The following is a 27,331-nucleotide window of genomic DNA, read 5'->3' as shown; positions in this document are numbered from 1 at the left end:
GCACGTTCATCGATTTCTAGATTTCATCCGGCTAAAACTTGCATTTTAATGCATGCTGACTTTGTCGAACGCTTTAGGAATTCAATGGTACGATCTTTTGTCAGTCCGAACACTTTCCGAAAATTTGTACATTTCGTTTCTTCACTTCGTTCTTTCTTTTCTTTAATAGGTTTAACGTCGTATTAAGTACACGTACAGTAGCTCATGGACGTATTTGAGCACTTAGCGTAGAAAACTTTTATGCGTATATCGTGTATGCTACGTAAATCATTTTGAAATTTCATTAGCACCGTAATGAAATACAAATATGAAGATCGTATGGGATAAATTGACAACCTATTCGAAACTGTGTATAGAAATTACAAGATGTTTTACGCAGACATATGTATGTTTAGTAAAAAAAGAATTTGTATACGGTATGAATAATCGTTTTAAATATATAATTAGGATTAAAGACGATCGCTTTGGATACTGAATTCGAATCGTGATGTTCGAGATTAATTTCGACTGATTTAATTTGTGTTATAAAAATATTGAAATGTTTGGAGGTGATATTTTTGAGTTTAGCTCGGGATTATTTTTCGTAGTGGACACGTATATACTTTTATCTCTAATCTGAAATTCCAATCGCGAACACATTATGCTATGTTCTCTCATACGCGAAATTATTTATGAATTATTGAACGTGCTGTGTTACTCATCGAGGAATTTACAAAAATTTAATAGTCACTCTGACAGATAGCTAACAAATTTCAAAAATATTCTTTTTTCCAAAAGGCACGTTATTTTGTAACAACATCTAGTCCGCACAATGTATTCAGTCTTCATCGCTAATAACCGCATACAGTGGCTCTTGAAAGTATGCCCACACTTATAAAAAAACTTTTATAACATTATACGTGTCGTGTAAAACATTTTGTAATTTTGTTAGCGCTAGAATGAGACACGATTGCCTACGCGAAATGTATAATACGCCGAAACTACGATATATTTTGTGCAAATACGCAGTTGTGATTTTCTACGGTAAGTGTTGAAATACTATCTATCCGTGAATGAGTGTAAGTCGATGAGTGATTTCCATATTTTATCAAGATTCGACTGGAGGTATTATTTCCGACGCGTCTGAGTTTCCCCGCCTAATGTTTCGCCGTGGCCACTTAAGCAGTCGCGTTCCTCTGATTGCACAATTACGGCCGGTGATTATTTGCTTTGCCACAGCGTGTCACTGCTACCACAGACATTGCATTTTCCAGTGGACGGACGTGCAACCGCGGTGACTTTTAATTATTCAATTAGCATCGGCGCTCCGTGCAACGTTTCTCGTTGACGTCTTGCTTAATTTGTAAACGCGTCCATCGTGTGCTGTTCATTAGCATTCCACCGTGCGGCTTGCCACTGTTTGTTAGCCACGTTTTTCTCGCCATTAGTTCATGGAACAGCGAGTAACTCGCGTCGGTGAAACGCGTGCTCCCGTTGCATTGGTCAAATCCACACGAAGAACACGCGTGCAGGCGGAATTATCGAGCAGAATGGCAAACGAAATTTCTGGCTTCGAAACTTAAGCTCCGTGCGCCTGCCTTCCAAAGTGCTTCATAAACTACTCCCTGAGACACTTGAGTCCGCAAACAGTCACATTACGCGACACAGAGAGAAAGAGAGAGGGAAAGGAAGAAACGTTGAGGTGAATGATGCGTCTTAATGCGGCGCCCGCGTGTACCGAGTTGTTAAGGCGTCGAAATTAATTGTACCGTCTTTTATGGCTCGGGGTTATCGGTAAATGCAACTTACGTCGTACTTTCCCTGGAAGTTAAAGCCGTTAACGGCATAGATAGCGTGAATTGTGATACTTCGAGGAAAATTGTTTGAGAATTAACACGTGTACTGTATTGACACGATAACTGTTTGGAAGTAGTGGCATTGATTTTTGCGTATTATCGTAATAAAAGTAGCTTGAGCATTATATACCTATCACTGTATTAAGTCGATGTACATGAAATATCCTTTAGCCAAATGAAACTTTAGTTTTTTAAGCTACGCGTACTTAACTTAAGTAATTTCCATATAGCTCAATGTAAGTACATTTTTACTGATTAATTGATTTCATTACTTTACATTTATAGAAATTAAAAGTTCTAGAATTCAAGAATTCTTCCAACGTAGCTTTGGAGAAACATACAGTTTCCGTTAAAATCTAATGATTGACATGCATTGAGAGATTATCTAGATCTAGTAAAATAGATCTATTTTTATTCTGCGTAGAATATGTGCCAGTTAAAGTAAATAGTACAAGTAATTATAACTTCACACAACCCAATCCTGCGATTGATACAACAGTCCGACAAATAAATACTTTCAAGAAACATATGGAGATACCAGAACTTCCAATATTTAAACCATTCCAAACTCATCAGGAATTAAGAGGTGACTCATACATACAATACAAAATGGAATCTCTTTTCAACCGCAAAATCGGAACGTTCTCACACTTTTACGTTTCATTCTGCAACACTTGTCACGCACTTTGTTGATGCACCCGCAAGAGCAATCGGTGCATACGGGCGCGAATACCGAATCAGCGACCATACTCCACTAGAATCTTAGAAACTGGCCGTTGAACGTTCGGAAGCCTGGCCCATGCACGCGAATGCATTCTGAAGAACCTACGAGAGCTCTTACACAGATGCTCCAAGTGAATTCGAAGGAGCGAATTCGAAGAAGCGAGTCGAGCAACGTTCGTGCACGTTCTGCAAATTTTTGAGATGGTTCGGTTGCACGTACCTTGAGTGACCGCGATCCCTTCGATAACCAGGAGAAATGCAGCGAGTATCAGGATGGCGAGCCAACGACACAGCATTTTTAACACCGCGTTCACTCGTTCTCACCGTCGATCGTTTTGTTAGTAGAACCGTTCTCCTGGTGCACACACCGGAGAGAAAAATCGTGATAGCCGATAGAGCTGGTTAAATCGGCTCTAAACTCCAGCTACGTCTTTCTTCTCCACCCTTTCTTTTTTTTTTTTTGCTTCCTTTCTCGTGCACTTTCTCTTTGCACGATATCCTCCTTTATACTTATATATTATTTATACTTATATATATATACACACACTCAAGCAGAGACCCTGTTATGCAACTCGTTCCGGTCTCTGAGTACACGATTCGAACTTCACTGTAGCATCTACAGTCACTATTACCAGACATATATAACACAAAGACTCTCGTGGATCAAGCAGAGGTTCACGCGTGACGATTGCGAAAACCGAGTTTCACCAGAGAATCAGACGTTCAACGAGAAGCATCCACTCGCAACGTATACTCCCACTGCGTCAAGTTAATCGTCCGTAGCACGATAAATTTCCTCGCGGATAACGCACTGCCTCTGCCGTACAGGATCCAACACCTGGAAATCAGCTACGAACCAAAGAATCGAGATGGAAGAATCCACGAGAACTCGTATAAGGACGATAAATCACACGTGAGATCCCGCGGACAGATCACCGATACAACAAGTCACGTAAAGAAATCCACAGTGGCAAGGCGAAAAATCTCGCGAACTTCTCCACAGGATCCTCAGAAACGAGATTGGACTAGTGTCGCGTCGAGTGCTCGACTGGTGCAACCGCGTTGAAACCCACGCTTGATCACACGTGGATCCTTACTGCTGACGATCATCGCGATCCACAAGGCGCGATCGTCGCTCGTCTGTCGCGTCATTCGTCCCCGTTTACCTCTCAATTCATCTGAAAGACCAGTCTGGGACAACGTCGTTCTTACGGTAATTCCTTTTTGCTCTACCAAAGTATCCACTCGATTAATCACTCGATGATGCAGTCGACAAAGATTACGTTCGAAAATCGTTGAAGAACACGCGCGAAGGTACACGATACTTTGACACGCGTCTCACACTGATTGTCCTGATCGGCATGCACGCGCCGACGTCGAACGCACATGGACCAGCTGCGTTTACACGGATGCGGAGCCGCTTGGCGTCGCGGCGCGAAATGAATCTGCGGCCTGGCGTCTCCCGACCGACGCATGCGCTCCGTTTTCACTGCGAACCAAGGCGCGGACGGGTTACGCGCAGACCACTTCTACTTGACGCGCTCGAGCACCGACTGGCTCGGGTGCAACGGTGCAGGAATGCTCTCGTTGTCGTCGGGTCAGCTGCCACGCAGCCCTTACCGACGCGATACGATCTTTGAGGGCATCGTGACAGGAGATCCCACGTTCGCCAGAGAATCCGGAGAATTCTCCGGCTGAAACGAGCCAACGGTGTTAAACGTTCACAGGAGGTTTACTTCGAAGCACGAACCTCGAGATTTTCGACGGAGATTCGGACGCTTCAGGTTGAAAGGATCGTCGATGAGTTAGGTTTCGTGTATGCAACTTATACGAAATGCGATACAACCCCGCTCATTAGCACGTTGCAGGTAAGTTTAAACATTCACCGACTAGATTTGAACTTTGTATCTTGAAAAAAAGGGAAACTTTCGAGCAGACTCAAACCTGAACGCGACAGATTTAAACTCCTCATGAATACTTTAGGAAATAAAAAAGATACTCGCAAAAAGAACTACCGAATAGATTTGAACTTCTCCAGCACCTTACCAGAGAGATTCTTCCCGTTTATCATTTTTAAATAGTCACAAATGCAAACGTTAAGATAAAATTTTGTAGAAATTCTAGTGAACGTCTATAGTTCCATCTAATATTTCTGCTCGAAGAATATAGTAAAATGACGATGGTTCTCTGCCTCTCGTGGCTCGATCACTCGTTGTAAAGCGATCGATTCGTTCGAATATCAAGGTAGTTTTAAGTAGATTTTCGAAGCTCATGTGTCATTCATAATTTATTGTCGATAGAAATGGAGCGAAATATCTATATAATTCTGAGCGACGATGTATATACGTTCAAGGATCGAGATAATGAAAATTCTTTGGTAATAAATTACAGTATTAACTGCAATTAAAGGAGGTGGCAAGTCGGAAATTTATGACGGCCACGACTCTCAAGGAAAATATGGAAGTCTAGAGGAAAAGAAGTTATGGAATCCGCAAACATTTTGCACGGATACAACATAAATTATTTCTCAACGTCCAGACGTGAACCTACTGACTGTATAAAGCTTTCGTTATCGTGGTTTCCACGTTGAATCTTGCTGGCTATCCGCGGCACGTTGCATTTAAGAACAGCACGAGACTCGCACTAATCTTCACGTTTCCCTTCTTCAGAGCATAGGATTTCGAGGAAAGAAGGTACCCCGCGTATTATCGTCCAGTATGCAAGCCAGGTTCCCTCCTTGACTTACGAGGAAAGCTTTCTTTATAAAATCCACCTTTGTAAAATCCTCTATTCCGTGTACTATTCAAATATTTAAATTGCAGAAACTTTGGTGAAAATTGCTCTATTAATAAAATATCGATTTTAGTCATTTCTTTCTCGTATTTTTCATTCTCTTTTTTTAACCTTCTGGTTAAAGTAAACTCTCTTTCGACGGATGTTGCGTGTACCGCAATCTGGACTCGGCTTTTCGGTAATTTTAATCAATAACGTTAAATAGGTCATAGTTACTAATGACTTTGGGATATCTGAGAAATTTCTGGCTTAAATGATACGGGTTAGTTTCATTGTACACGAGCAAGGGAATTCACGGTTTTAATTAGCAAGTTCGACGACATGCAGTTGTTTCTTGCTTCTCAATAGCGATTACTACGTATCACAAACCCGCGAGAATACCTAAAGTTGGGATGTGGAAGTTAGGATGTAGGGCTGGTTTCCCAAATTAAGGGCATGTGCGACGCCCCTACATTGCATGCTTGCGTGTCTCTTTTGTGGCAAGCTTGCGTAGGATACATACGAGATTAAACAACCGACATCCTACCCTGATCTCCGTTCCAAATCTAAGGACATCTTAACAGAGTTAGTTGGTGACTTTTAAAATTTTCTCAAACTCCTTTGCTTCGAATTCGTGATTTATAAAATTGTCAAATATTAGACGTTATATTAAATATCATTTAATACTGTTTCCAATTAAACAAATGACAGTTAAGTGTTTAGTTACAAAATAGAGTAAGAATCTCGAAACCTGGCGTATTTCATTGCAATTTAAAAATTCTTCAGCGCAACGATCTTTATCAATTTTGACAAAATTCCAAATATCCGCGAGGCACGCTCGGCTGAAAGAGCTCGATCGAGCAGTTTTCAGCGTGGCAGTGGCAGTTGGCCGGCCGAAAACTGGCCGCGTTTTAATAACGCGCGCATGGTACTTTGGGGAACATTAACACCACTCGGCCATAGAGAGAGAACGAGGCGTCGCTGCATAGTTGGCACCGGATTTCGCGCCAATAAATTTCTGTAAACAGGAACAGATTACGCGTCGCTATCAATGTGTTGCAGTTTGGCAACACTGGCTGACTCTCTTGCTTGCGAGAGTTCAATAATTCGTCGACCGGCCCAGCAAACAATTACGGCTGCCCGACACGGACAAGAAATATCATTCGTACCTGTAACTTCGTATCAGTTATCGGCCCGCATGCTCGTAAATATTGTTTTGGTCGGTTTGCAATCGTTCGAAGTAGAGATGCTACAAATAACGATAGTCGTTGCTAGTGATGGAATCGAGTTCAATATAGTATATTGAAAAATCGGGTATTAGATTCAATGAGCGAAGTTCGCTTCACAGAATTCTAATACTATCCACAAGATATACAGCGGCTGACAATCGAATTAGAACATCATGCGAATTTTATATAATTATATATTAATATTAATGTAAGATTTTATTTATTATTTATTTAAAATGGATTAAACAGGAAACGATGGTTATTTAATGTGAACTAAATACAATAATGTGCTATAATTAAGACAACTAAATAATTAATTTACAACTCTCGTCACCACGGTTCCAACGCTCTCTTTCACGCGGACCGCACTCCTTGACAACGCTGACAACACTCTGACTTCTCAATTCACACTGACTGTTAATTCGTCTTTCTCCCTTAAGCACCCCTTTGTCTTTTCTCATAGACCCTCACATACGTGTTCCGCAACCGTCCGTGGCCATGGTCACGTAGACCTTCTTTCCGCATAACTATTCGACTGAAGAACCGACGACACATTGATGGGCCTGTCCGCACTTAGGCTTTCTCGTGACATTATTTATGGTTCACCCAATATTTCTTAGAGCACTTGTCCACGATACTACATTAATATTATATTTTATACATGTAATGTATATGGAGTGACTCACAAAAGCAGTCGAATACCTGTAGAAACTTTTTATGGATATATCCTCCATGTTATAAGAAACATTGTAAAATTTGAAAAGCGCTAATGAAAATTTCAAAATATTGTATAGAATACGCACAATATACACATAACAGTTTTCTATAATAAATGTTCGAGTACTTCCAACAGCCATTGTATAGTATTTCACTAAAAGGCGATCAGATTAACCCTTCTAAACACCCTCTTCACCTAAAGCAGCGCTTAAACGTAACCAGCTAGTATCGAGTACTGCACCCTTCGCTACTTAATCTCTTAGGCATCTCATCGTCGAACCCCTTCCGTCTAAATCGTCCTTGTTTAGTTTCTAAACTAGGATCACCTTCGAAACGCTATACAGCACTAGTCGGGTCGAGTGATGATCTGAAACACGTCGCAAGTAGGTTCGAATAGTGATTGGTTCCATAGGCATTTCGAGAACAAGAAGCAGTACTTTCAAATAGACTCGAACCCAAACGCGACAAATTCAAATTGTATATGAATTCTTTGATATGTAAGAAAGAGTACTTTCAAGTAAAATCGAAGACTGGTCAGGTAAAGAAGAAAGGATACATAAATTTGTTCGACAATGTATAAAATTGGCAGGTAAATGGGTTAATCCAAACCTCAAACGCACGAAATCAATATGCTTATACCGCATCGTTCTCTAATAAACTCGTACTGCAAGCAAAGAAGAACCCTTCTCTCATTAATAGCTCAATATCAGCAGCGCAACGATTTCGCGGCTCCATTAATCTCTTGGAAGAGAAGAGAGCCTATAACTACAGTCGGCGAACGTTGCCCCGTTCCTCATCTTTAACAACCTTTTTTAACAGGCTCGTTCCAATAACGTCGGATCCGGCGAAATGGAACAGCCACTTTCTTTCAGCCGCGTTATCACTCTATCGCGCCGCTTTTCTACTCAGCTTTAGAAGGCAGTGGCCGGTGTACACGCCGGCCAGAATCAACGTAAAAGGATACATAGGGACCTAGTGCTTGGAAATACCTTTCACATCGGATTGATCGAACGGATCTGGTACAGAATGTTCTGCGTGTTACATGGCGCACGACCGAGCATACGGACTCTGTGCGCAGCCTTCTAGTAGCTGACCTGCCACGATACTCCTACGAGTACATGGACTCCCAAGACGATCAAGATTCACGTGCCTGCTTAGAGAAACTGACGTCGATAACATCACAACTGATTACTGGCCACGGTGGTTGATTACCGCAAACGACTATAGTTGAGATTTCTCAGCTTAATCTCGATTGAGATGCAATTTACGTGTTGCAGGTTTTCTACCGTGCGAAGCACGTTTAGTTAGGAGGAGAAAGAGATAGAGAGTTTGTTTAGAAGGATTTGTGTTGATCCAAGTGGAAGTATCGGTTTCCGAGGTTCGATGCTTGGGGTACAACGTGGTGATAATGGAGGATTTGTTTGTGATACGATTAGCGCAGGAATGTTGACTCGTAATCAGATTCGAGAAACTATAACAGTGCGATTATATTTGGTAATATAATGAATGTACAACTGTAAAAGTTTGACGGTAAAATTATTAATCATCATTTATCTCTGCACATGTGTATTTTCATCTCCTTATTATTTTCACTCGATGGATCGTGAAAGTCACTCGATCACCATGAAGAGATATATTTTCATTTTCAGTAAAGCTAGTTTCTAGTACACTATGCTTTCTTTATAAAACCATCCTAGGAAACGTATTTCTGTCATTGGTAATTAATAAAAAATCATTTCTCTCACTAACTAAAAAAGAATCAGTCCAATATTTGCGATAATCCAGAAGAACCGACAGCAGTGAAACAATGGCGCACGCATAAAACTAAAAAGTCACCTCGCATTTCATAAATTTCAGGTCTGAAATTTTTACGTATCCTTCGAGCAATAAAATGGAAGAGCAACGAAGCAAACTCCGTATCCCTCAAAGACTTAGAGAGATTTCAATCCGAGAAGATACTTCTCGTACACTTCATTTCCCCTACTCTATCTTTGAACCACTCCCTCACGAAGCAATGATTCTTCGCGCAGATTCATCGAAGACAAATCTCTTCCGAAAATCAGGACGAGAAACGCGAACGCAGAGCGTTCGTGAAGTGGTTGAATCTCTATTTCTGCGTTTCACAAAGGTAACGAGACGAGGAGAATTGTCCATGCAAGTTGCCACGGTGAAGAGCTATCAACCGGTTTGCCGCCTTTCCTTCCCTCGGTGATTTTCCTCGGCCCATTGACAAGAAAGGACTCGCAAACGATTGCCAGCGAGGCAATCGAGCTTAAACAACGAGCACGTGGGGAAACGTGCATCGGAATTAGAGGGTTTAAAGGAACAATCGACCGAGAGCTTTATCTTCGTTCGTGGTTACGAACGATGTCCAAGGCTTCAAACCGTCGACGATAAGAATGATTAATCCGATCTCTCTTTCAAAAGTTTCGAAGGCGACCGAATTACACGGAGCAGCTTTCCAGATTCAGAGAATTTCGCGGATGAGATTCGGGCGCTTTTTGAGATTCTTCAAATGATCTTTTGAAATTCACGAACACGTTGAAAAGTAGCTTGCCGAGGATAATCGGATCCTTCGACTGCCGTGGAGTTACGTTTCAGAACCTGATTTCTCTTTTCTTTTTTTTCTCCCCCTAGTTCCTTCTTCTCCTGCTTTCTTTTTCTTGTTTTTTCTAAGAAACGTAAGATGAAACTTAAATTTTTCCGGAGGACGAAAAAATGGCAGCGTGGCGTTTTTAGGTGCGACGAGACGTAGGACTTGTTAATTTATGAGAGATTGCTCGTTGACAAAATTTCGAATTCTCACCGACTTCGATCAAATCGATTTTTTCATGAGTCCACTAAAAAAAATTGTGGAAATGATATGTGGACATACGGATTCTCGTTTATCGTGAATTTCTCTATAAACATTTGTTTCGACCACTCGCGGAGAGACACAATCGCGAGGAAGCACGTCAACGGGAGTTGTAAATTCCCGTTACGATTAGATAATCGATGCCACGAAATGATCGATCCCCTGTTCTGATTAAGATAATAGAAGTAGTTAAATTAAATATGACACTGATATAACAAGTTATAAATCACATTTTATTTCAATAACTTTGTAAAGAAGATAGTTGCGCTGGTGCGTATGGATAAGTGAAGTAATTGACTGATCTAAGGGTGCAAACCCGGTCAAAAGGATGTTGACTATTTGAAAGATGGAAAATCAGTGAAGTTCGGTGACGATGCTGTAGCGGAGGAAAGCTAAGGATGGGTGTGTCTAGCCCACGGGACCATCGGATTTGTTGATAACAATTTTGATTAGGAGAGTGAGGGAAATAAGCTTCGTTGTTAATTGGTTATTTGCTATGGTGGTGAGTGAGGGAGGATGCTAACCGCCCTCGAGATAAAGTTGCTAATGGGAGGCCTCATATGTGAGAAAAAGCAACTTTCCTGTGTCAACCCGTAATGGACAATAAACGTTAAAAAACAATTCAATGAAAGAATAGTTGTACGGTCTGAAGGACTTTAACTAGAAAATTCCTGAGATTTATGGAGGGTACTTGAGACTATTGAGGGTATGCAGTAAGGATCTGGCTGCCATCTTGCCCGCGGTGTGTGGGCTGGTTTAGGTAGAGGATCGACCGACGTAACGACATTTCTCTATAAAAAAAAATACCCACTGTATGACTACGACTTCGTTCATAAGTTACGGAAAATACGAAAGATCATTAAGGAATTATTAAAACCTGTATGTTCGAAATTCGTGTGAAATTTTACCGATATAATCACGACAACCGCCTCTCATTTCGATATTAATAAATTTCAAAACGTTTTGTATATGTAACATGCATAATTCATCCATAAAAATTTAGATAATGAATGTTCAAATACTAAAAATTTTCGAAGTCGTTCCAAGTTGTACTCATGAAAATGCTTAATACTTTCTAAATATATACAAATACTTTCCAGGTAAAATTTTCTTTAAAATTGATTTGACTGAAATTGATTCCACCCCTAGTGACAACCTCTCGAACAAGATGAAACAACCATGTCGTGAACAACATCCAACTAACCAATAACGCAGTGGATGCAAACGGAGCAATTAAAAGAAATCACATTACACTCAGCTGTGCTTGTTTTTGTTTGTGCACTCTTAATTATTGCGTGTATCCTGCCCCGCCCCCATGCACCGACTCTGCCCATAAAAGTCTGCTATATCAAAGCAAACGAATACGCGAGTCAACAACCGACAAACTCACATAACGAGCAGCATTATTCACAATATCGCGTTTCACCAAACAAATTGTGAAATTACAATAAAATGAATAAGAAAGAAAAAGAAAAAATCGCAAAGAGGGGAAAAGGAAGAAAGAAACGAGAAACCAAACAGGGTATCTTTTTTGTGTGGAAACGAGGGTTTAGGCCCGTTACTTCCGCCTAATTTTCCATGAACGTTTCGCAAACTGTTTCTCGGTACTTTCACAGGGTTCTCATGTTAAAGAAAAAAGAACCGCGAGCATAACACGATAGAGTTCTCGTTACGATAAACATTTCTAATTCGAAATTATTTTTCGTACCGAACTTCGTTCCTGGTAGAAAAACGAATTTCCTTTAATTTCGTATTTTCTAAAAGATCAACGAAAATAAGAATAAATTTTGTTAGAGTATGATTTATCGCTTTTTCCCTTTTCTTGATTGCAAAAGAAACGCGCGATTATGAAAATGATGGTCGGTTGAGGTTCCAGTTTTCGAACGCGCGAGCATTTTATAAAGCGAGAACTTGATTAATCGCGATACTTTTTTGCGCTTGTCGCGAAGTATCGCGTAATTGTTAATTCCCTGTAACGTATCGCCTCCGAGAGACGATCGATCAAACTTTCCGCCACGCTCGTACGTCACAAGCTAGAATATCTTAATACTTTCAGCCGCGATACATCAAACGTTAGTTTTTCCGCATCATTTAGTTTCAATTTCTATATTGTGTGCTTTCAGTTTTATATGTTTTATATGGCATCGCGATTAATCAACTGATGATCAATTTTCAAAATAATTATGCAAATAATTATACGATCATAAATATGAAACTTTGAATCAAAAGATCATGCATACCAGTAAGATTCTTCTCAGATTTTATACAAATTACGTGTGAAGATATTTTTCGCGTTAGAAAAATATAATTTTGTCGAAAAGAATTTGAAGAACATAGCAAGATTAATTAAAAAATTTTGCACAGCAGACGTCAAACAGTCTAAAATAAACGGGAAAAGCTTAAAATCACTTAGAACGGCGAGCTCATTCGACAAATATAATTTTTATGAGAGAAGAGCCGTTCGGTTTATTACGGGAGCCCGAACAGCCGATGCCCGGATGTTACCTATCTTTATTATAATTCCGACAAAATTTTCGAATAACGCAGACGTGAGAAAGCTCTAGCTCAAATTGGCGATACGCTTGGTGTGGAACGAGTCGGTAATAACTCACATCCACCGCACACCTACTTGATTGTATCGTAACTTTCGGTTAAACCGTGCCTCTGGCCGCGTAGGAATATTACGGTGTCTGACTTAAAACGCGTGCAACTACTGCGGATTCATTACGGCCGACTTGTTCCGCGCATCGAATGTAATCCGGTCTTCCCATCCCGCGTTATACGAGTATATCCTTCCGTTTCTTCTTTTTCTTCATCTTTTTCTTTGCTTTCATCCCCCTCACACCCGGATAGTAAATCTCGTCATTCGTTACGCTCGTTTAAATTTATTTCATTAGAAGGAGAGCGAAGAAAAAGGGATAATCACGCGAGTCTATCACGGCGCACGGGAAAATGAATCGGATAGGTTTTTAATTTAAGCTTAAGATTTAAGGTTAAATGTTGAAGATTTTTTATATTTGCGTGTGTTGTTGCGTCGCAATTCCTCACACGATCTCGGTGTATTTGTGACTATTTAAAATAGTGAACAAGTATAAGAAGGACTTCGAGATGCTGAAGCTTATCTACCACGAATTATGAACACAAAAAGAGATCGATAAATGTTGGCGAAAGGAGATGCAAACCCAATGACCTTGACCTTGGTATATTTTGTTAACTTTTAATAAAATTTTAATTAACGAAAGAAATTAATTTTTATCAACAAGAAAAAGATTTTTAAAAAACAGTGTATGTATATATACATATACGTAAAGAAACACCGCATCCGTCGTTCGTTCACTCCACACATTCGTAAAATCCTAGTCCAACTCAATACCAATCCCCCACATGAACGAAGAAAACAAGTAAGGAATTTTTAAGAAAAAAGTTTTTTAGTCAAAAATTAAACCCCCTTCGCTCGCATGTGGAATTAGTATTGGGTTGGATTGGATTTTCATAAGCGAGTGAGCAACGCGTGTAATATTTCCTTTAAAATAAAAACTCTCACGTGCATGTATTTATGTGTAGGCAGAATGCGATGTATATAGTAGTAATATATTTTTGTTAATAACCATTTCAAGAATAACGAGCGGCGACTAAAACCTTCTGGATGTTAGTCAGGAAAGTGTTCTTGACAACATATGACCAGATCATTGGGTCTTGGTCCCCTTTTGTCAACATTTACCTTAAAAAATTGTGGTATGTTTAATTCGCTATTAGAATAATGTAATCAGCAAATGCACTAAAAGATAAAAGCTCAAGGCATTACAAATAATAGAGAGTTCTTCAGAGAGCAATATAAAAGTGATACAAAACTGTTAAAAACTATTGAAAAATCTAAATTAAATCAAAGTCACCAAATCACCATGGAAGGCTTCCAGATTCATCGTTAATTATCACCAGCGTCCATTTAAATTTCATAGTAGCTCCCTCTAATGCCTGGAAGTTTCTCTCGTCATAATCTATACAAGAAATGACTAAGATATTAAAAGAAATATATAAAAAGAAGAAATTATATAAAAATCAAACGCTAATCAAAGTGAAATTTCGTCTTGAATGTCCATTATATGACGTATCAGTCAATAAAAAAATCAAAATAATAAATTCTGTAGTATCTAAAATAGGTCTAAAGTAAGGACAAGTAAGGATGTTTTATTTATTAACAGATTGATATAGTTTATGTATTTAATAACGATGAATATAATGATAAAGCGTGACGGATTATTCAGTAATAAACAATGTCAACGTGTTCGTTCGGCTTAGCGGCTTTATACACCCGACCTAAGGACGTGTCCTCTTAGAATCTTCAAAAAGGACTGACTTGACCTTAGATCATTTCTTGGTCTTCTCAGGGAGACGACCCTCACTACTTTCGGATCACGCTACCGTTCGCGCCTATGATCACGTATGCCGCTTTCTTTGTAGATGAAACAACACACCGAAATCGGCGTTTCTGGAAGTCGCTGCTTGGCGACAACTATGCGCTCGCCGATACATTGTATGCCCCTCGTCGGACAGATAAGGCGATCCGCCTGCGACATTGTAGGACCGTGAGCGACGACCAAAAACGCTGTATTTTCGAGCTATCGCGGGGAGACGCGGTCGTTAGAATACGCGTCAACGGGAGTCGTAAATTCCCGTTAGATTAGAATAATCGACACCACAAATAGTTCGATCCCCGTATTTCGGTTAGAATAATCGGAATGGTTAATGCGGTATAACACTGGGAGTCACAGAGTTATAATAATGTATATTTCCAACACTTTATACAATCACACAAAGTAGTAACGCCGTTGAGTAAGATACAGATAACGAAGAGATGGATTATTCTTGGATGAGACAAGGAGAGCTTTAGGAGCTCTAGGCCCTTGAGAGTTATGGGAACTGTAGGAGTTCTGGATAATGTGAGAGCCTTAGGAGACTCTAGGCCGTGTAGGCACTTTGAGAGTTATAGGAAACTCTAAGAGATATAGGAACGGTGAGAGTTATAGGGAATGCAGGAACTCTAGACACCGTGAGAGACGATCAAACTCTTAGAGAGGTAGGAACGGTGAGAGTTGTAGGAAATGCAGGAACTCTAGGCACCGTGAGAGACGATCAAACACTTGGAGAGATAGGAACGGTGAGAGTTGTGGGAATGCAGGAACTCCAGGCACCGTAAGAGACGATCAAACTCTTAGAGAGGTAGGAACGCTGAGAGTTGTAGGAAATGCAGGAACTCTAGGCACCGTGAGAGACGATCAAACTCTTAGAGACGTAGGAACGGTGAGAGTTGTAGGAAATGCAGGAACTCTAGGCACCGTGAGAGACGATCAAACTCTTGGAGAAATAGGAACGGTGAGAGTTGTAGGATTGCAGGAACTCTAGGCAGCGTGAGAGACGATCAAACTCTTAGAGAGGTAGGAACGGTGAGAGTTGTAGGAAATGCAGGAACTCTAGGCACCGTGAGAGACGATCAAACTCTTGGAGAGATAGGAACGGTGAGAGTTGTAGGAATGCAGGAACTCTAGGCACCGTGAGAAGCGATCAAACTTTTAGAGAGGTAGGAACGGTGAGAGTTGTAGGAAATGCAGGAACTCTAGGCACCGTGAGAGACGATCAAACTCTTGGAGAGATAGGAACGGTGAGAGTTGTAGGAATGCAGGAACTCTAGGCACCGTGAGAAGCGATCAAACTCTTAGAGAGGTAGGAACGGTGAGAGTTGTAGGAATTGCAGGAACTCTAGACACCGTAAGAGACGATCAAACTCTTAGAGAGGTAGGAACGGTGAGAGTTGTAGGAAATGCAGGAACTCTAGGCACCGTGAGAGACGATCAAACTCTTGGAGAGATAGGAACGGTGAGAGTTGTAGGAATGCAGGAACTCTAGGCACCGTGAGAGACGATCAAACTCTTGGAGAGATAGGAACGGTGAGAGTTGTAGGAATGCAGGAACTCTAGGCACCGTGAGAGACGATCAAACTCTTAGAGAGGTAGGAACGGTGAGAGTTGTAGGAAATGCAGGAACTCTAGGCACCGTGAGAGGAGATCAAACTCTGGGAGAAATAGGAACGGTGAGAGTTGTAGGATTGCAGGAACTCTAGGCAGCGTGAGAGACGATCAAACTCTTAGAGAGGTAGGAACGGTGAGAGTTGTAGGAAATGCAGGAACTCTAGGCACCGTGAGAGACGATCAAACTCTTGGAGAGATAGGAACGGTGAGAGTTGTAGGAATGCAGGAACTCTAGGCACCGTGAGAAGCGATCAAACTTTTAGAGAGGTAGGAACGGTGAGAGTTGTAGGAAATGCAGGAACTCTAGGCACGGTGAGAGACGATCAAACTCTTGGAGAGATAGGAACGGTGAGAGTTGTAGGAATGCAGGAACTCTAGGCACCGTGAGAAGCGATCAAACTCTTAGAGAGGTAGGAACGGTGAGAGTTGTAGGAATTGCAGGAACTCTAGACACCGTGAGAGACGATCAAACTCTAAAGTTTTATTCTAATGTGAATGCGGAGGAAAGCTCGGTATGGGTGTGCCCTTTGAACGAAGAACGCGGATTCGTTGCTTACATTTTCAGTTAGGAAAGTGAGGGCAATGATCCGCGATGCTGATTGGTTATGACCAATGTTGGGAAGGAAGATAAGAGGAAGAAGCCTCCTACTAACTTGTATCCTAGGCGACATTGTTTATGGGGAGACTCGGATTTTCCGTTAGGGAGATCTCCGCCTTTTTCGTTAGGCCACTACCTGCTTTCTCCGCAATTCTTAAGAGCACGTAATAAACCCAAGGACCCTTCTAAAGAACCAGCTGAAAACACTTCTGGAATTAGAAAGTCTTTTCTGGCAGACGGATTGACTCAAACCATGTGTGCGAACAATGCAGTTAGGATTTCACTTTATGGTGGGTCCTTAGGCCTATGGAAGGTTCGAAGGACGGCACGTAGACCGTTGGCTGTCACGCCGCGCGGGATTGAATGCAGATGTGTTGTCGCGTAACAAACGCGACCCATACTAAAGCCTCGCAGCGTAACAAAGCGTACACTCCCCTCTTTTTTCGATACTCAATTATAATAAATTATTGAATAGAAACGTACGTTGATTAAACGAAGTTGACAATAACGTTTGAGCGGTAAAAGAATGGTTACAAAAACATCATAATACGTAATAGAAAGATAGAAACCCATCTGAGAGTGACACTAAACACATCTAATCGCTCCGATTCTCGATACAAGAATAACACCTCACGTCGCGGTTTGCCTACCAAATTATGGTCAGTAAGGAGTGAGCAAAAGGATGGACCTCGGTAAGTCGAGCGTGCAAAAAAAATCATTAAACTTTGGAAAGGATATGATTGTAGTAGTAAACATATTATGTTCTGAGTAAACAACTAATTCGTCGAATTGGAACATGAAGATACTCGTAGAAATTAAACACCTGGGAGCTAATATGATTTGAACGAATAATATTTATGGATTTGAAACGTGTCATAATTTTTACGTAATCGTAATTTTATTTCATTAAATAAAATTGATTAATAGATAGAAAGCAAATAGGTGATAATTTTTAGTTCGGCATAAATTCATGTTTTATAATCAAAAAGAATGGGGGGTGGGCGGGGTGTAGAAATGAGGGAGATGAGTGAGAAATGGGTAGAGGAAAGAGCAAAGGTTATAAAAGGGATGCGATGTCAGCATAAATAAAGGGATCTTCACAATCAATCAATGATCTGTACAAAAGTATACACAATTACTAATTATATCAAACTCAAATTTTATCTGCGTCAAAAGTTACGATGCAAACTATTGATGATTCTAACAGTCCAGTAGGAGACCAATGAAACACGAACAAAACGAGTTAAAGAAATTATTTAATTTTGATATAACATTATCTGATGAATTATTAAATAAACGTGTATTAGTTAAACGAACCTGGTTTATGAAAGCTGAAGGATTACTACGTTGTGGAAATCATGCCCTTCAAACGCGATAACACGTGTAAATGTCATACTTTTTGACATTCAAATAATACTTTGTACCGAGCCGCCAAATGCTCACCTAGCTGTCTGCTCATTGGCTGAGGCAACGCGGTTTCTTTTCGATTGAAGCCGGCGCGAAAAATTGAAATATTACACTGTAGAAACATTTCCTTAGTGAATAAACTATGACAGTTGTAGGTTAAATATTTATAAGAAATTTAAATGTTTTGCTTTTTGCTTAAGGGTCGTGCATTGAACGAACTACTCCTAGGGAAAGGAAAGAAAAGAGAATGAAGCTAAGAAAAAGAATGAAAAAAAGGAAAAAGGAATGAAAGAAAATAAAAAAGGGATTATCTAAAGTATAAAAAGAAATATGATGACAAGAGGGGGGAGAAAGGAGAAAATTCAAAAGAAGTGAAGAGAGAAAGAAAGGAGAAAGTAGACAAAATAAAGGCAGACAGACAGACCATACAACCATCTAGAGGTGAATAAGTGAAACTAATTCAATAGTAACTTTATGTTACAAACTTGAGTTCGATTTTCATCGATTTCAACAATACATTCGGTATAGGCCGCTTAAAGTTAGAAGTTCGTTACATTTGGTTCCTTAATCCTTATACAAGGTTAAAGACAAGCGGATCACAAACATTAAACATGGTCTGACTTTAAAGGAAAACGTCACATACTCGTTATCATTCGTGCAGGCAGAATAATGTTCTACGAAAGATAGAGAAGGCACTATTATAAGATACTAGCAGAAAATACTATTATAGGGTAAGATTATAAAATATATTATTATAAGATAAAGCCGTCTTCGACAATAGTGCCACGCAATTTGAAGCCGCGGTGGCTGTGATAAAAGTAAGCCATTCAGAATTCCCGTTTTAAATCGAGAATGTAAAAACATCACGACTATCATATTTTCGAGCAAACAGAAATTCGCAAAATAATAATTTTGTTTCCGCCCATCAAAGTACACTGTCCGACGATTTATCGCGTTCCGCGGGAAGTCGTCCTTCACCAGTTATGAATAGTAGTATCTGCAAGTGTGAACTACCTCGAATTATACAAGACTTTTTGTTGATTCGTACGATAAATTTCTATATTAATTATTAGATTCTCTTTTTAAGTTCCACAAAACCATTGTTGCATTTTCTCGTTTGATTTATCCTAAATCAACTCGACTCGGTAAAACTATTAGACCGGCGATTGTTACTGTTTTTACCGTATTGGATTACACTTAAACTTAAGTCTTTGGCCTTTTTAAGAGACGCGTTCATTTTCTAGCCCGTCTAACATTAATGAAAAAAGAAAGAAAATGAAAAGATAGAATCGAGCTTATTAGAGCTTACAAAGGTAAAAGAGAACATGAAAGGAAAATATATAGTTATAGACATATGTTACATTCATTTATTATTCATTTATTAATATTAGAGAGCATAATGAAATAAATAGTACAAGAGCTTCTCTTATGATAATATAAATTACCTAACATAATTATATTTATCTTATTGGTTCATATTCCTAAAATTCATCTGAAGTTCAAAACGTCGGTTTGTTCGTACACCCTTCAAAACGGCTCTGCTTTGTTCTTTGTTTCTACAATTAAAAAAAGTTTAAGAAATACTGGTATACTATTCTCTATTTTATAATTTTCATAATTTTAATAACTTTACCTTGTTACTCGTAAAGTATTATTTCTCATGATACAATCGGTAGCTTCCAATTTTCTTATTTTTAATTCAAATCGATTGTAAGTATTTTTATTTAATGTATTAGATAACTGATTTTCACCCCGTGAGTTAGTCTTTTCATTTCTTGTGGCTAGAAGATAATAATCGCATATTTAAAGATACATATTTGATATGTATTATAAAGCTTATTTATGGATATGGATATATTACTCAGTTCAGTGTATCTGTCTATTACTCGTTTCTTTGCATCAATAATAGACTCTGCTTTGGCGAATATTTTCTTATGGATTTTTGCGAAATTTGGAACTTTCTTTGTTGTAGCAGGCTTTGAATCTACAATAATACAGATATTTATATTGCTTTGTTTTAGGTTTTAGTTGGTTTATAATTTTGCGTAACAATAACGAAATATCTTAAATAAAGAATGTTCTTTATAACATAAAATATTTTCGACAGCAATTGATAGATTACCTGGAATTTGATTGCGGGATGGTGTTGTTACTACAATTTCGGGAATGGAATTTGGTTTTTTACGAAAATCTCTAGTAAACGACTTCATAATATTCTTTTTTGAACTGTTTTTAGATGAATTATTCTTAACACTATTATGTTTTTTCTGCTTATGTTGATCTGCTAAAGATGAATTATATTTATAATCCAACGAACAGTTTACAAAACGTACTTTGGCATCCGTCTTCCGTATTTTTTGATCAAAATTTTCATACTCAGTTCCTTGTTTTTTGTATAATTTCTTCCGTAAATTTGGAGTCTTAGGTTCAATAAGTTCATAAGTATCATCTTTTATCTTTACTTCCTCTTGTTGTTCTTCTGTTGTCGATGCAATACTTTTTTGAACGTTTAATGTACTGCATTGTTCGTTTAATTCGTAAGTTGTGTCCGCATTATAGATCTGTTTTGTATTACGTTTATTATTCGTTCTATTAAATATTCCTTTCTCCTTTGGTGTAGAAGATGTAAAGGGTTCTACAAATGCTGTACTTACATTATCAAATGTTCTAATCATTTTATTATGCGGAGATGTTTCGGGAAAACTCGTTTGCGACTTATATGGTATATTTATTTGTTTAAGTTTATTATGACTTATAGTCTGAGAATGATTAAATATGGTATCAAATATCTTCTGTGAAATATTTATATTACTATTGCTAAATTGATCATTTATACGTATGCTTATCCTAGGTAGTGATGAAGATGATGTAACTTTAATAATGTCAGAAAGTCTTCTCAGTAATACTATAGGTTTTTTTAATTTAAATGCATTTTTTCTTAACATTTTGCTCATAAGTATATTTTTATTGTTTTCTAGTTGTGAGCTCCTTTTGTTACTAGTACAATGCAAATCTGTAATAGTAGGAATCTTTGATTTTAGTAATATTGGATTTCTAGATTTTGAGCGTAATTTCGGAGATTTTAATCCCATCTTTGATCTTGAAACTCTTTTTGATATTGGACTTTTAGATTTTGAGCGTAATTTTGGAGATTTTAATCCCATCTTTGATTTTGAAACTCTTTTTAAGGTATACCTCATATCAAACGAGGATATACTATTATGATTTAATAAGCTGCAATTTTCATTTACAGTATTATCAGATGTATGTAACTTTGATTGTAATTTCTTACTGTAAAGTAATAATGATACTTTATTATTTTCTTTTGATTTTGTTCAAGTATTTTCTCTGACAGTCAATTTACTTGGTGGTTTCAATATTTATATTCTGATATTTTTAATACTGCTGTTCTTCTGATTCATTAAGTTTTGCAGAAGAATATATCGGTAAAAATTTTAGGGCTCATAAAGAATTTACAAACCTCAAAAATGTTTCTAATAGAAATATATAATAATTCTATAACATATGAGTTGTCCTTAGTATTACCTTATCACTCGCTTGATAATTCTATTCTTTTAAAACTTTTTTTTTATATGAATCGATATAAGAACAATCCATTAATTCATTAAACTCTTCTGCTACCTTTTTTTTGTTATCTGAAATAATATTTAAACAAGATATGTTACTATGCAACAACTTATCGAACTTCTTTTATTTATTTATAACAATTTTCAACTCTATAGATCAATGTTTATCATACAATATATGATTTGCATCATAATTGCTATGTTTTGTCTTGTTTTTCTACAAAATCTCCTTTATATCTAATTAACAGTAGCCCTTGTTATTGTTCTTATGTTGTATTGAACATAAATTGATAAGCAACTGTACATTGTGTTCTATAAATACATTAACCACTGGACTAATGTTAAATTTACAGTGATAATATAATAATACAAAATAAGACAAATAAAATTAGGACAAAATCATTATATCCTGCACGTATAATATTTGTATAATACAAAATCATTTGATATTCAAGCATACGTTATCAACAGGTATTTTATTTTAAATGTAGTAAGAATGATAATAAGCAACTGATTATCTTCAATATTGTCAATTTTTAATACAAAAATATTAAAAATTAGAAATAAAATAAAAAAAAGAACCTTTAGCTGTGAGATTACAATTTAGTTAGATGCACATAGATCTATGGGATTTTCAAACTTAATTTTTTATAACATACAATACCTTACATTTTCAGTTAATTTTTGCATATAAAATCACTGTTTTGATATCCCTCGAAAAAAGTAATCAATATTATTTAATCCAAACAAAAAGAATTCGTTATATTTTGAACGGTATGCTGTTTATACCTTGTGGCTCCTAGTAGCGTTAATTTTAAGAACTTTATATACCTTGTGGCTCCTCGTAGCGCTGATTTTAAGAACTTTATGTACCTTGTGGCTCCCCCTAACGTTAATTTTAGCGCGTTAAATATGAATCATATAACAACGTAGGCGAGGTAATAAAGAAAAGAATTTTGATTTTAATAACAAAATTGGTTAATTATCATTGATAACTATTTATAATCATTCACCAATTTACATATTTGATATATGTATAAACATTGCTTTGCCATATGATGAACACCAGTTAAATCCATTTTTTAACGTTAGATATTAATAACCTCCTCATTTGGATATTAGATGAACAGTACTTTGTCATTTAAAACTGAGCACATGTGTATGTGTGAAACAACGAAGATTAGATTTAGAACTATCACTGCGCTTGAAAGGACCAGACTTTTTCCAATTAATTAACTTAAAACGCTCTTTGTAATTTTCAAGCTTGATCCGTTTATTACTAAGCTGAAGCCTGTTATCCAATTGATTATTCAATTAAAATGTTGAAGAGTCTAAATCGTAATTTATTCAAGTTTTATGTTTATTAACTAATTATGAGCTTATTGTCCTTTCGTTTCGTATCACTCTTATATCTCTTTTTGAAAGATTATTATTTCTAATAATTTGGAATGGGTTTCATCAGACAGATTCTTCGGTTATCACGATTCATAGTATACTCGTTACTTTCTTGCGTCATATTATGTCTCAAATGGCGATTAAATAATTGAATCATGTAGATTTATCTTCCATTAGCGATATTGAAACTCGTGGGACAATAAGACCTATAAAGCCATATACAGTATATCATCATATAACAGAGAGGGATTTTCTCTCTGATGATAATAAGTGGAGAATTCCAGTACCGCTATCTTTCACTCAACTCTAAATGTTCTTGAGGGATCAGTCCAGTACGGCCTTGCTTACGATCAAGTCGAAAACGTCTACATTGTACGTGCATAAATATTCGACCAACTGCGTATTATTGACATATGAAAATTAATTCTTTTTCAATTTGCAAACAGTCACACGTTTCTTTTTTACCATTATTAGAATATAACTTTTTATCTTTTCAACCAACTTTTTCTCTGTTCTATCGTTCTAATTGTTTTTTTTTCTCTCTCATTTTCAATCTTGTCTTTCTAGTTTCGGCTCTTTGATCTGTTAATTGTCATTTAACGAAATTAATAATTTCCGCGTCATTTGACATCGATCATCGGACGAAATCGAGCAAACGCCAGCAGAATGCCGAAGGACGAAGGTATAGTTGTTACATTATTCTGTTTCATAATAATTAGAGTTCGTGGCTCTAAAGATACAAGTATACGTACAGTGGCACAGTTTTGATTTAGATACACGTGAAATAGAGACTTCTGACATTAATTTAACGAACGTTGCACATAGGTTGCAAGAGTTGCGACGGTCCAGGCTATAGGTCGCCTAGTGCAGCGATGCTCGAAGGGCCACGTGAGAAATTGATATACGTCGCCTGTGTTCATACGGATCAAAATAAATCCGATGTCCTGTGCACCGTTGACGTAGATCCAGATAGTCCCGATTATTGTAAGGTACGATGAGCGTTACATAGAATTTAGTTATGCAATTACACTACTTATAATAGCTTAATACAGTAGTTCCGCGAATATGCCACGGCTCACTACTATGCAAATATTTTAATCGACTTGTAATAACGCTATTTAAGTATTCTATTGATTAAGTATTAATTAAGTATTCGATGATTAAGTACACAATTCGATTGAAATATACAATTAATGATGAATTAATAATGAGAAGAAACAACTTACTAGCTTTTTATAGAATCATAAGTGTAAATTTCCATCAGAACTATAAATTTATGATCCATTAAGATATACAGCAATAAAGTATTTTACTATTTATTACATATACTACTATATACATTCGCTATTTAAATATCATTGTTTGAATGTGGGAATTAAAAAAGCTGAAAATCAAGAGTTGCAAGTAGTTATTTTACTATAATAAAAAAAAAAAGAAATCTGAAAAATTATGGTTTGCAATTGCGAAGAAACGAATTGTATTAATTTTTCAAATATATTCACATCACGAGATCATAAAGCCAAAATGGTATCTTATCGAAAGTTATTTCTGTCGCAATAACATTTATAAAATGTATCTGTAACCTTTTAAAATGAAATATTTGCATATGATATGATATGAGTGAGATATGTACGAATATGATACGAGGTACGCAATCTTTCGTATTTGAAAACTCCAATCTTTCCAATTTATTTTTAGAATTTTATTATTTTTTACTTCAGATTTTTAGCTGTATATTTCTAAATGCAAAAATACTAAAAGGTCCTTTGTTGTATTAGAAGGATTAAGCGCTTTTTATTTGAAATTGGAATAGATAAAATAGTCATAATACGAATGATACGAACGATGATATGATTTTACAGTTATTCTATGCGCGTTAAATCTTGTTCACCCAAAATATTCATATTTCATAGATCGTTCACAAATTGCGAATGCCCTACATTGGCGACGAATTGCATCATTCCGGATGGAATATCTGTAGCAGTTGCCACGATGTACCACGAAAACGGAACATCTTGGTACTTCCTTGTCTGGTGTCTGATCGCGCCTACTTTATCGATACAACCAATGAACGGACTCCAACAATCAAAAAGGTTTGACTATTTTGTATGTTTATATAAATATATGTACATATATTATTGTACGTATAAGTATATAATTAACCGAAAATTCCATTTACATACATTAGATTGCAAATCGTTGCAAATTTAGTTAGAAATTTTCTAAAGAAGATGACATTATAAATAAAACGAGAATCAAGAAAATAGCGCATAAAATCGCGTTAGAAGCTTCATTCCTGAGAAAATCAAGTTTAGAAACTTGGCGTTCTTTTAATACAGGGCTGAATTATTTTAAGTTATGATACTTTCGAAGTAAATGTGTGATATAATGATACGTATTGTTTGTATTCTTCTTGACTAGGTACTGAGTCCAACGGAGGTACACAAATACGGAGTATCGACATTGCACACAAGTCACTGTTCGCCAACCGGAGAAATTTTAATTTCTACGCTAGGCAAATCGAATGGAGACGCTACTGGTGATTTTCTCTGTATCGATTCTGAAACGCTCGAAGTGAAAGCCACATGGACCATGGGAGAAAAAAAAGCAGCGTTCGGTTACGATTTTTGGTATCAACCGTATCACGATACACTTGTTGCGAGTGAATGGAGCGTACCTAGAATTTTTAAAAAAGGCTTCTCTCCGGATAACAGCTCCAATCCTGGTTAGTTACTGTATCTTACACTTTTTTTTCATTTTCTTATGTCGAATAGTATTTTAAGTCATATTATGTATCTTCTACTTCCTTATTGTTATAATAGTATAATCTAAAAGCAATTTTAATTGAAATCTCGTTCGATTTTTCCTTTTTATAGCACTTTATGGCAGAAGCTTGAATTTCTATTCGTGGAACGAAAGAAAGTTAAAGCAAGTTTTGAATTTGGGCGATGATGGAATCGCGCCACTTGAAATACGATTTCTTCATGACCCAAAAGCTAACGAGGGACTCGTCGGATGTGCGATTTCTTCAAACGTATATAAGTTTTACAAAACGCCGAACGGCGAATGGGCTGCAAAGAAAGTTATTCAAGTTCCTCCGAAAAAAGTGGAAGGATGGATGTTTCCAGAGATGGAAGGTAAGCTTAAGTCAACTAGCAGGAGACTCACCTTTAAAGTACAGAATTATTCGTAATGTATCATTCTAATTTATTGTTTTCATATATAGGAATGATAACGGACATTTTGATCAGTCTGGACGACAAGTATCTCTACCTATCGAATTGGTTTCATGGAGATGTTAGACAATATGATATTTCTGACATAGATAATCCGAAGTTAACCGGACAAATATTTCTTGGAGGCTCAATTTTAAGTGATTCGAAAGTTCGTGTAATTGGAGACGAGGAACTAAGTAGCCAACCGAATCCAGTTTATGTCAAAGGCCGGAGACTCGACGGATCACCGCAGATGCTTCAATTAAGTCTCGATGGGACACGTCTATATGTGACTACTTCAATTTTCAAACCATGGGATCAGCAATTTTATCCTGAACATGTCAAGTATGTGCATACTTTCCTTAAGTTCCTTCAATCGTTTCTAATTAATTGTATACAAAATATGATATAAAATATAACATGCAATATATACATAAAATTTTTCTATTGTAAGTTGAAATACTTTTATGAGTTACCGTATATCTTGCATACATACGTTTATACGATTCTAGAAATGGTTCGACCATGGTCAAGCTAGATGTTGATGTTCAAAATGGAGGCTTGAAACTCGATGAACAATTTTTGGTGGACTTTGGCACAGACAAAAATGACATTTTACTTGCACACGAGATGCGGTTTGAGTCTTATTATATTATTTGACATTTCCTATTTTTCAATGTAATTTCAAAATAATAATTATAATTTTCTTTTTCAGTTATCCAGGAGGTGACTGTACATCAGATATATGGCTGGCGAAAGATTAATCTACTCGTTGATCGACAATATATATTTTCATTTTAATAAACAATATTTTAGATGCTTAACAGTGGTATATATAATCTTCTAATACATTGAAATACTTTACAAACGTCAAATATGATAGCTTTTGCGCTGCCTTTTATCTCAATCATGTTTTGTAATCAAATGTTATATAAATATTAACTCTTCTAAGAGTGAATATTTTTTTAGCCTG

General features: G+C 37.2%; 3 protein-coding genes across 4 annotated transcripts in view; 1 reads left to right on the top strand and 2 right to left on the bottom strand.

Moving 5' to 3' along the window:
- LOC100646390 (zwei Ig domain protein zig-8) overlaps positions 1 to 4,098 on the bottom strand; it is a 460,535-nt gene extending 456,437 nt beyond the window's left edge. The window contains exon 1 of the mRNA XM_012316538.3: positions 2,779 to 4,098. Coding sequence (XP_012171928.1) covers positions 2,779 to 2,854 — 76 coding nt within the window. The 5' untranslated portion in view covers positions 2,855 to 4,098. The remainder of the gene's footprint in view (positions 1 to 2,778) is intronic.
- Positions 4,099 to 19,518: 15,420 nt separating this feature from the next.
- LOC100646878 lies at positions 19,519 to 23,221 on the bottom strand. 2 transcript variants are annotated; one of them, XM_020866713.2, is made up of 5 exons: positions 22,413 to 23,221; positions 20,284 to 21,817; positions 20,023 to 20,145; positions 19,795 to 19,942; positions 19,519 to 19,717 (listed from the first exon to the last, which is right to left on the bottom strand). In XM_020866713.2, exons 2-5 carry the CDS (start codon positions 21,359 to 21,361, stop codon positions 19,627 to 19,629), a joined length of 1,440 nt encoding a protein of 479 aa, XP_020722372.2. In that variant the 5' UTR covers positions 21,362 to 21,817; positions 22,413 to 23,221; the 3' UTR covers positions 19,519 to 19,626. The 2 variants fall into 2 exon arrangements, with proteins under 2 accessions (XP_020722372.2, XP_012171933.2); XM_012316543.3 differs by having other exon boundaries at positions 22,418 to 23,221.
- A 134-nt stretch (positions 23,222 to 23,355) lies between these two features.
- On the top strand, positions 23,356 to 27,182 carry LOC100646517 (methanethiol oxidase). The gene is made up of 9 exons (XM_012316542.3): positions 23,356 to 23,515; positions 23,711 to 23,825; positions 23,969 to 24,132; positions 25,057 to 25,236; positions 25,565 to 25,868; positions 26,020 to 26,280; positions 26,370 to 26,703; positions 26,871 to 26,993; positions 27,074 to 27,182. The coding sequence occupies exons 2-9, from the start codon at positions 23,810 to 23,812 to the stop codon at positions 27,120 to 27,122; spliced, it is 1,431 nt and encodes a 476-aa protein (XP_012171932.1). The 5' UTR covers positions 23,356 to 23,515; positions 23,711 to 23,809; the 3' UTR covers positions 27,123 to 27,182.
- The last annotated feature ends 149 nt before the right edge of the window (positions 27,183 to 27,331 follow it).

The sequence above is a fragment of the Bombus terrestris genome, chromosome 14 (genome assembly GCF_910591885.1).
Source record: "Bombus terrestris chromosome 14, iyBomTerr1.2, whole genome shotgun sequence".
Classification (NCBI taxonomy): Eukaryota; Metazoa; Arthropoda; class Insecta; order Hymenoptera; family Apidae; genus Bombus; species Bombus terrestris.
This window is presented reverse-complemented; position numbering and strand designations above follow the sequence as displayed.

Bases quoted from the DNA above. Each gene is read 5' to 3' on its own strand.
- LOC100646878 (XM_020866713.2), bottom strand. From the start codon at position 21,361: ATGAGGTATACCTTAAAAAGAGTTTCAAAATCAAAGATGGGATTAAAA. The intron at 19,943-20,022 runs GTAATATATCCA...ATTATCTTCTAG, and splicing joins AGACAGATACACTGAACTGA to CCACAAGAAATGAAAAGACT. The intron at 19,718-19,794 runs GTAAAGTTATTA...TTTTAATTGTAG, and splicing joins AATACTTTACGAGTAACAAG to AAACAAAGAACAAAGCAGAG.
- LOC100646517 (XM_012316542.3), top strand. The intron at 24,133-25,056 runs GTACGATGAGCG...CATATTTCATAG, and splicing joins ATAGTCCCGATTATTGTAAG to ATCGTTCACAAATTGCGAAT. The intron at 26,994-27,073 runs GTTTGAGTCTTA...TTTCTTTTTCAG, and splicing joins TTACTTGCACACGAGATGCG to TTATCCAGGAGGTGACTGTA.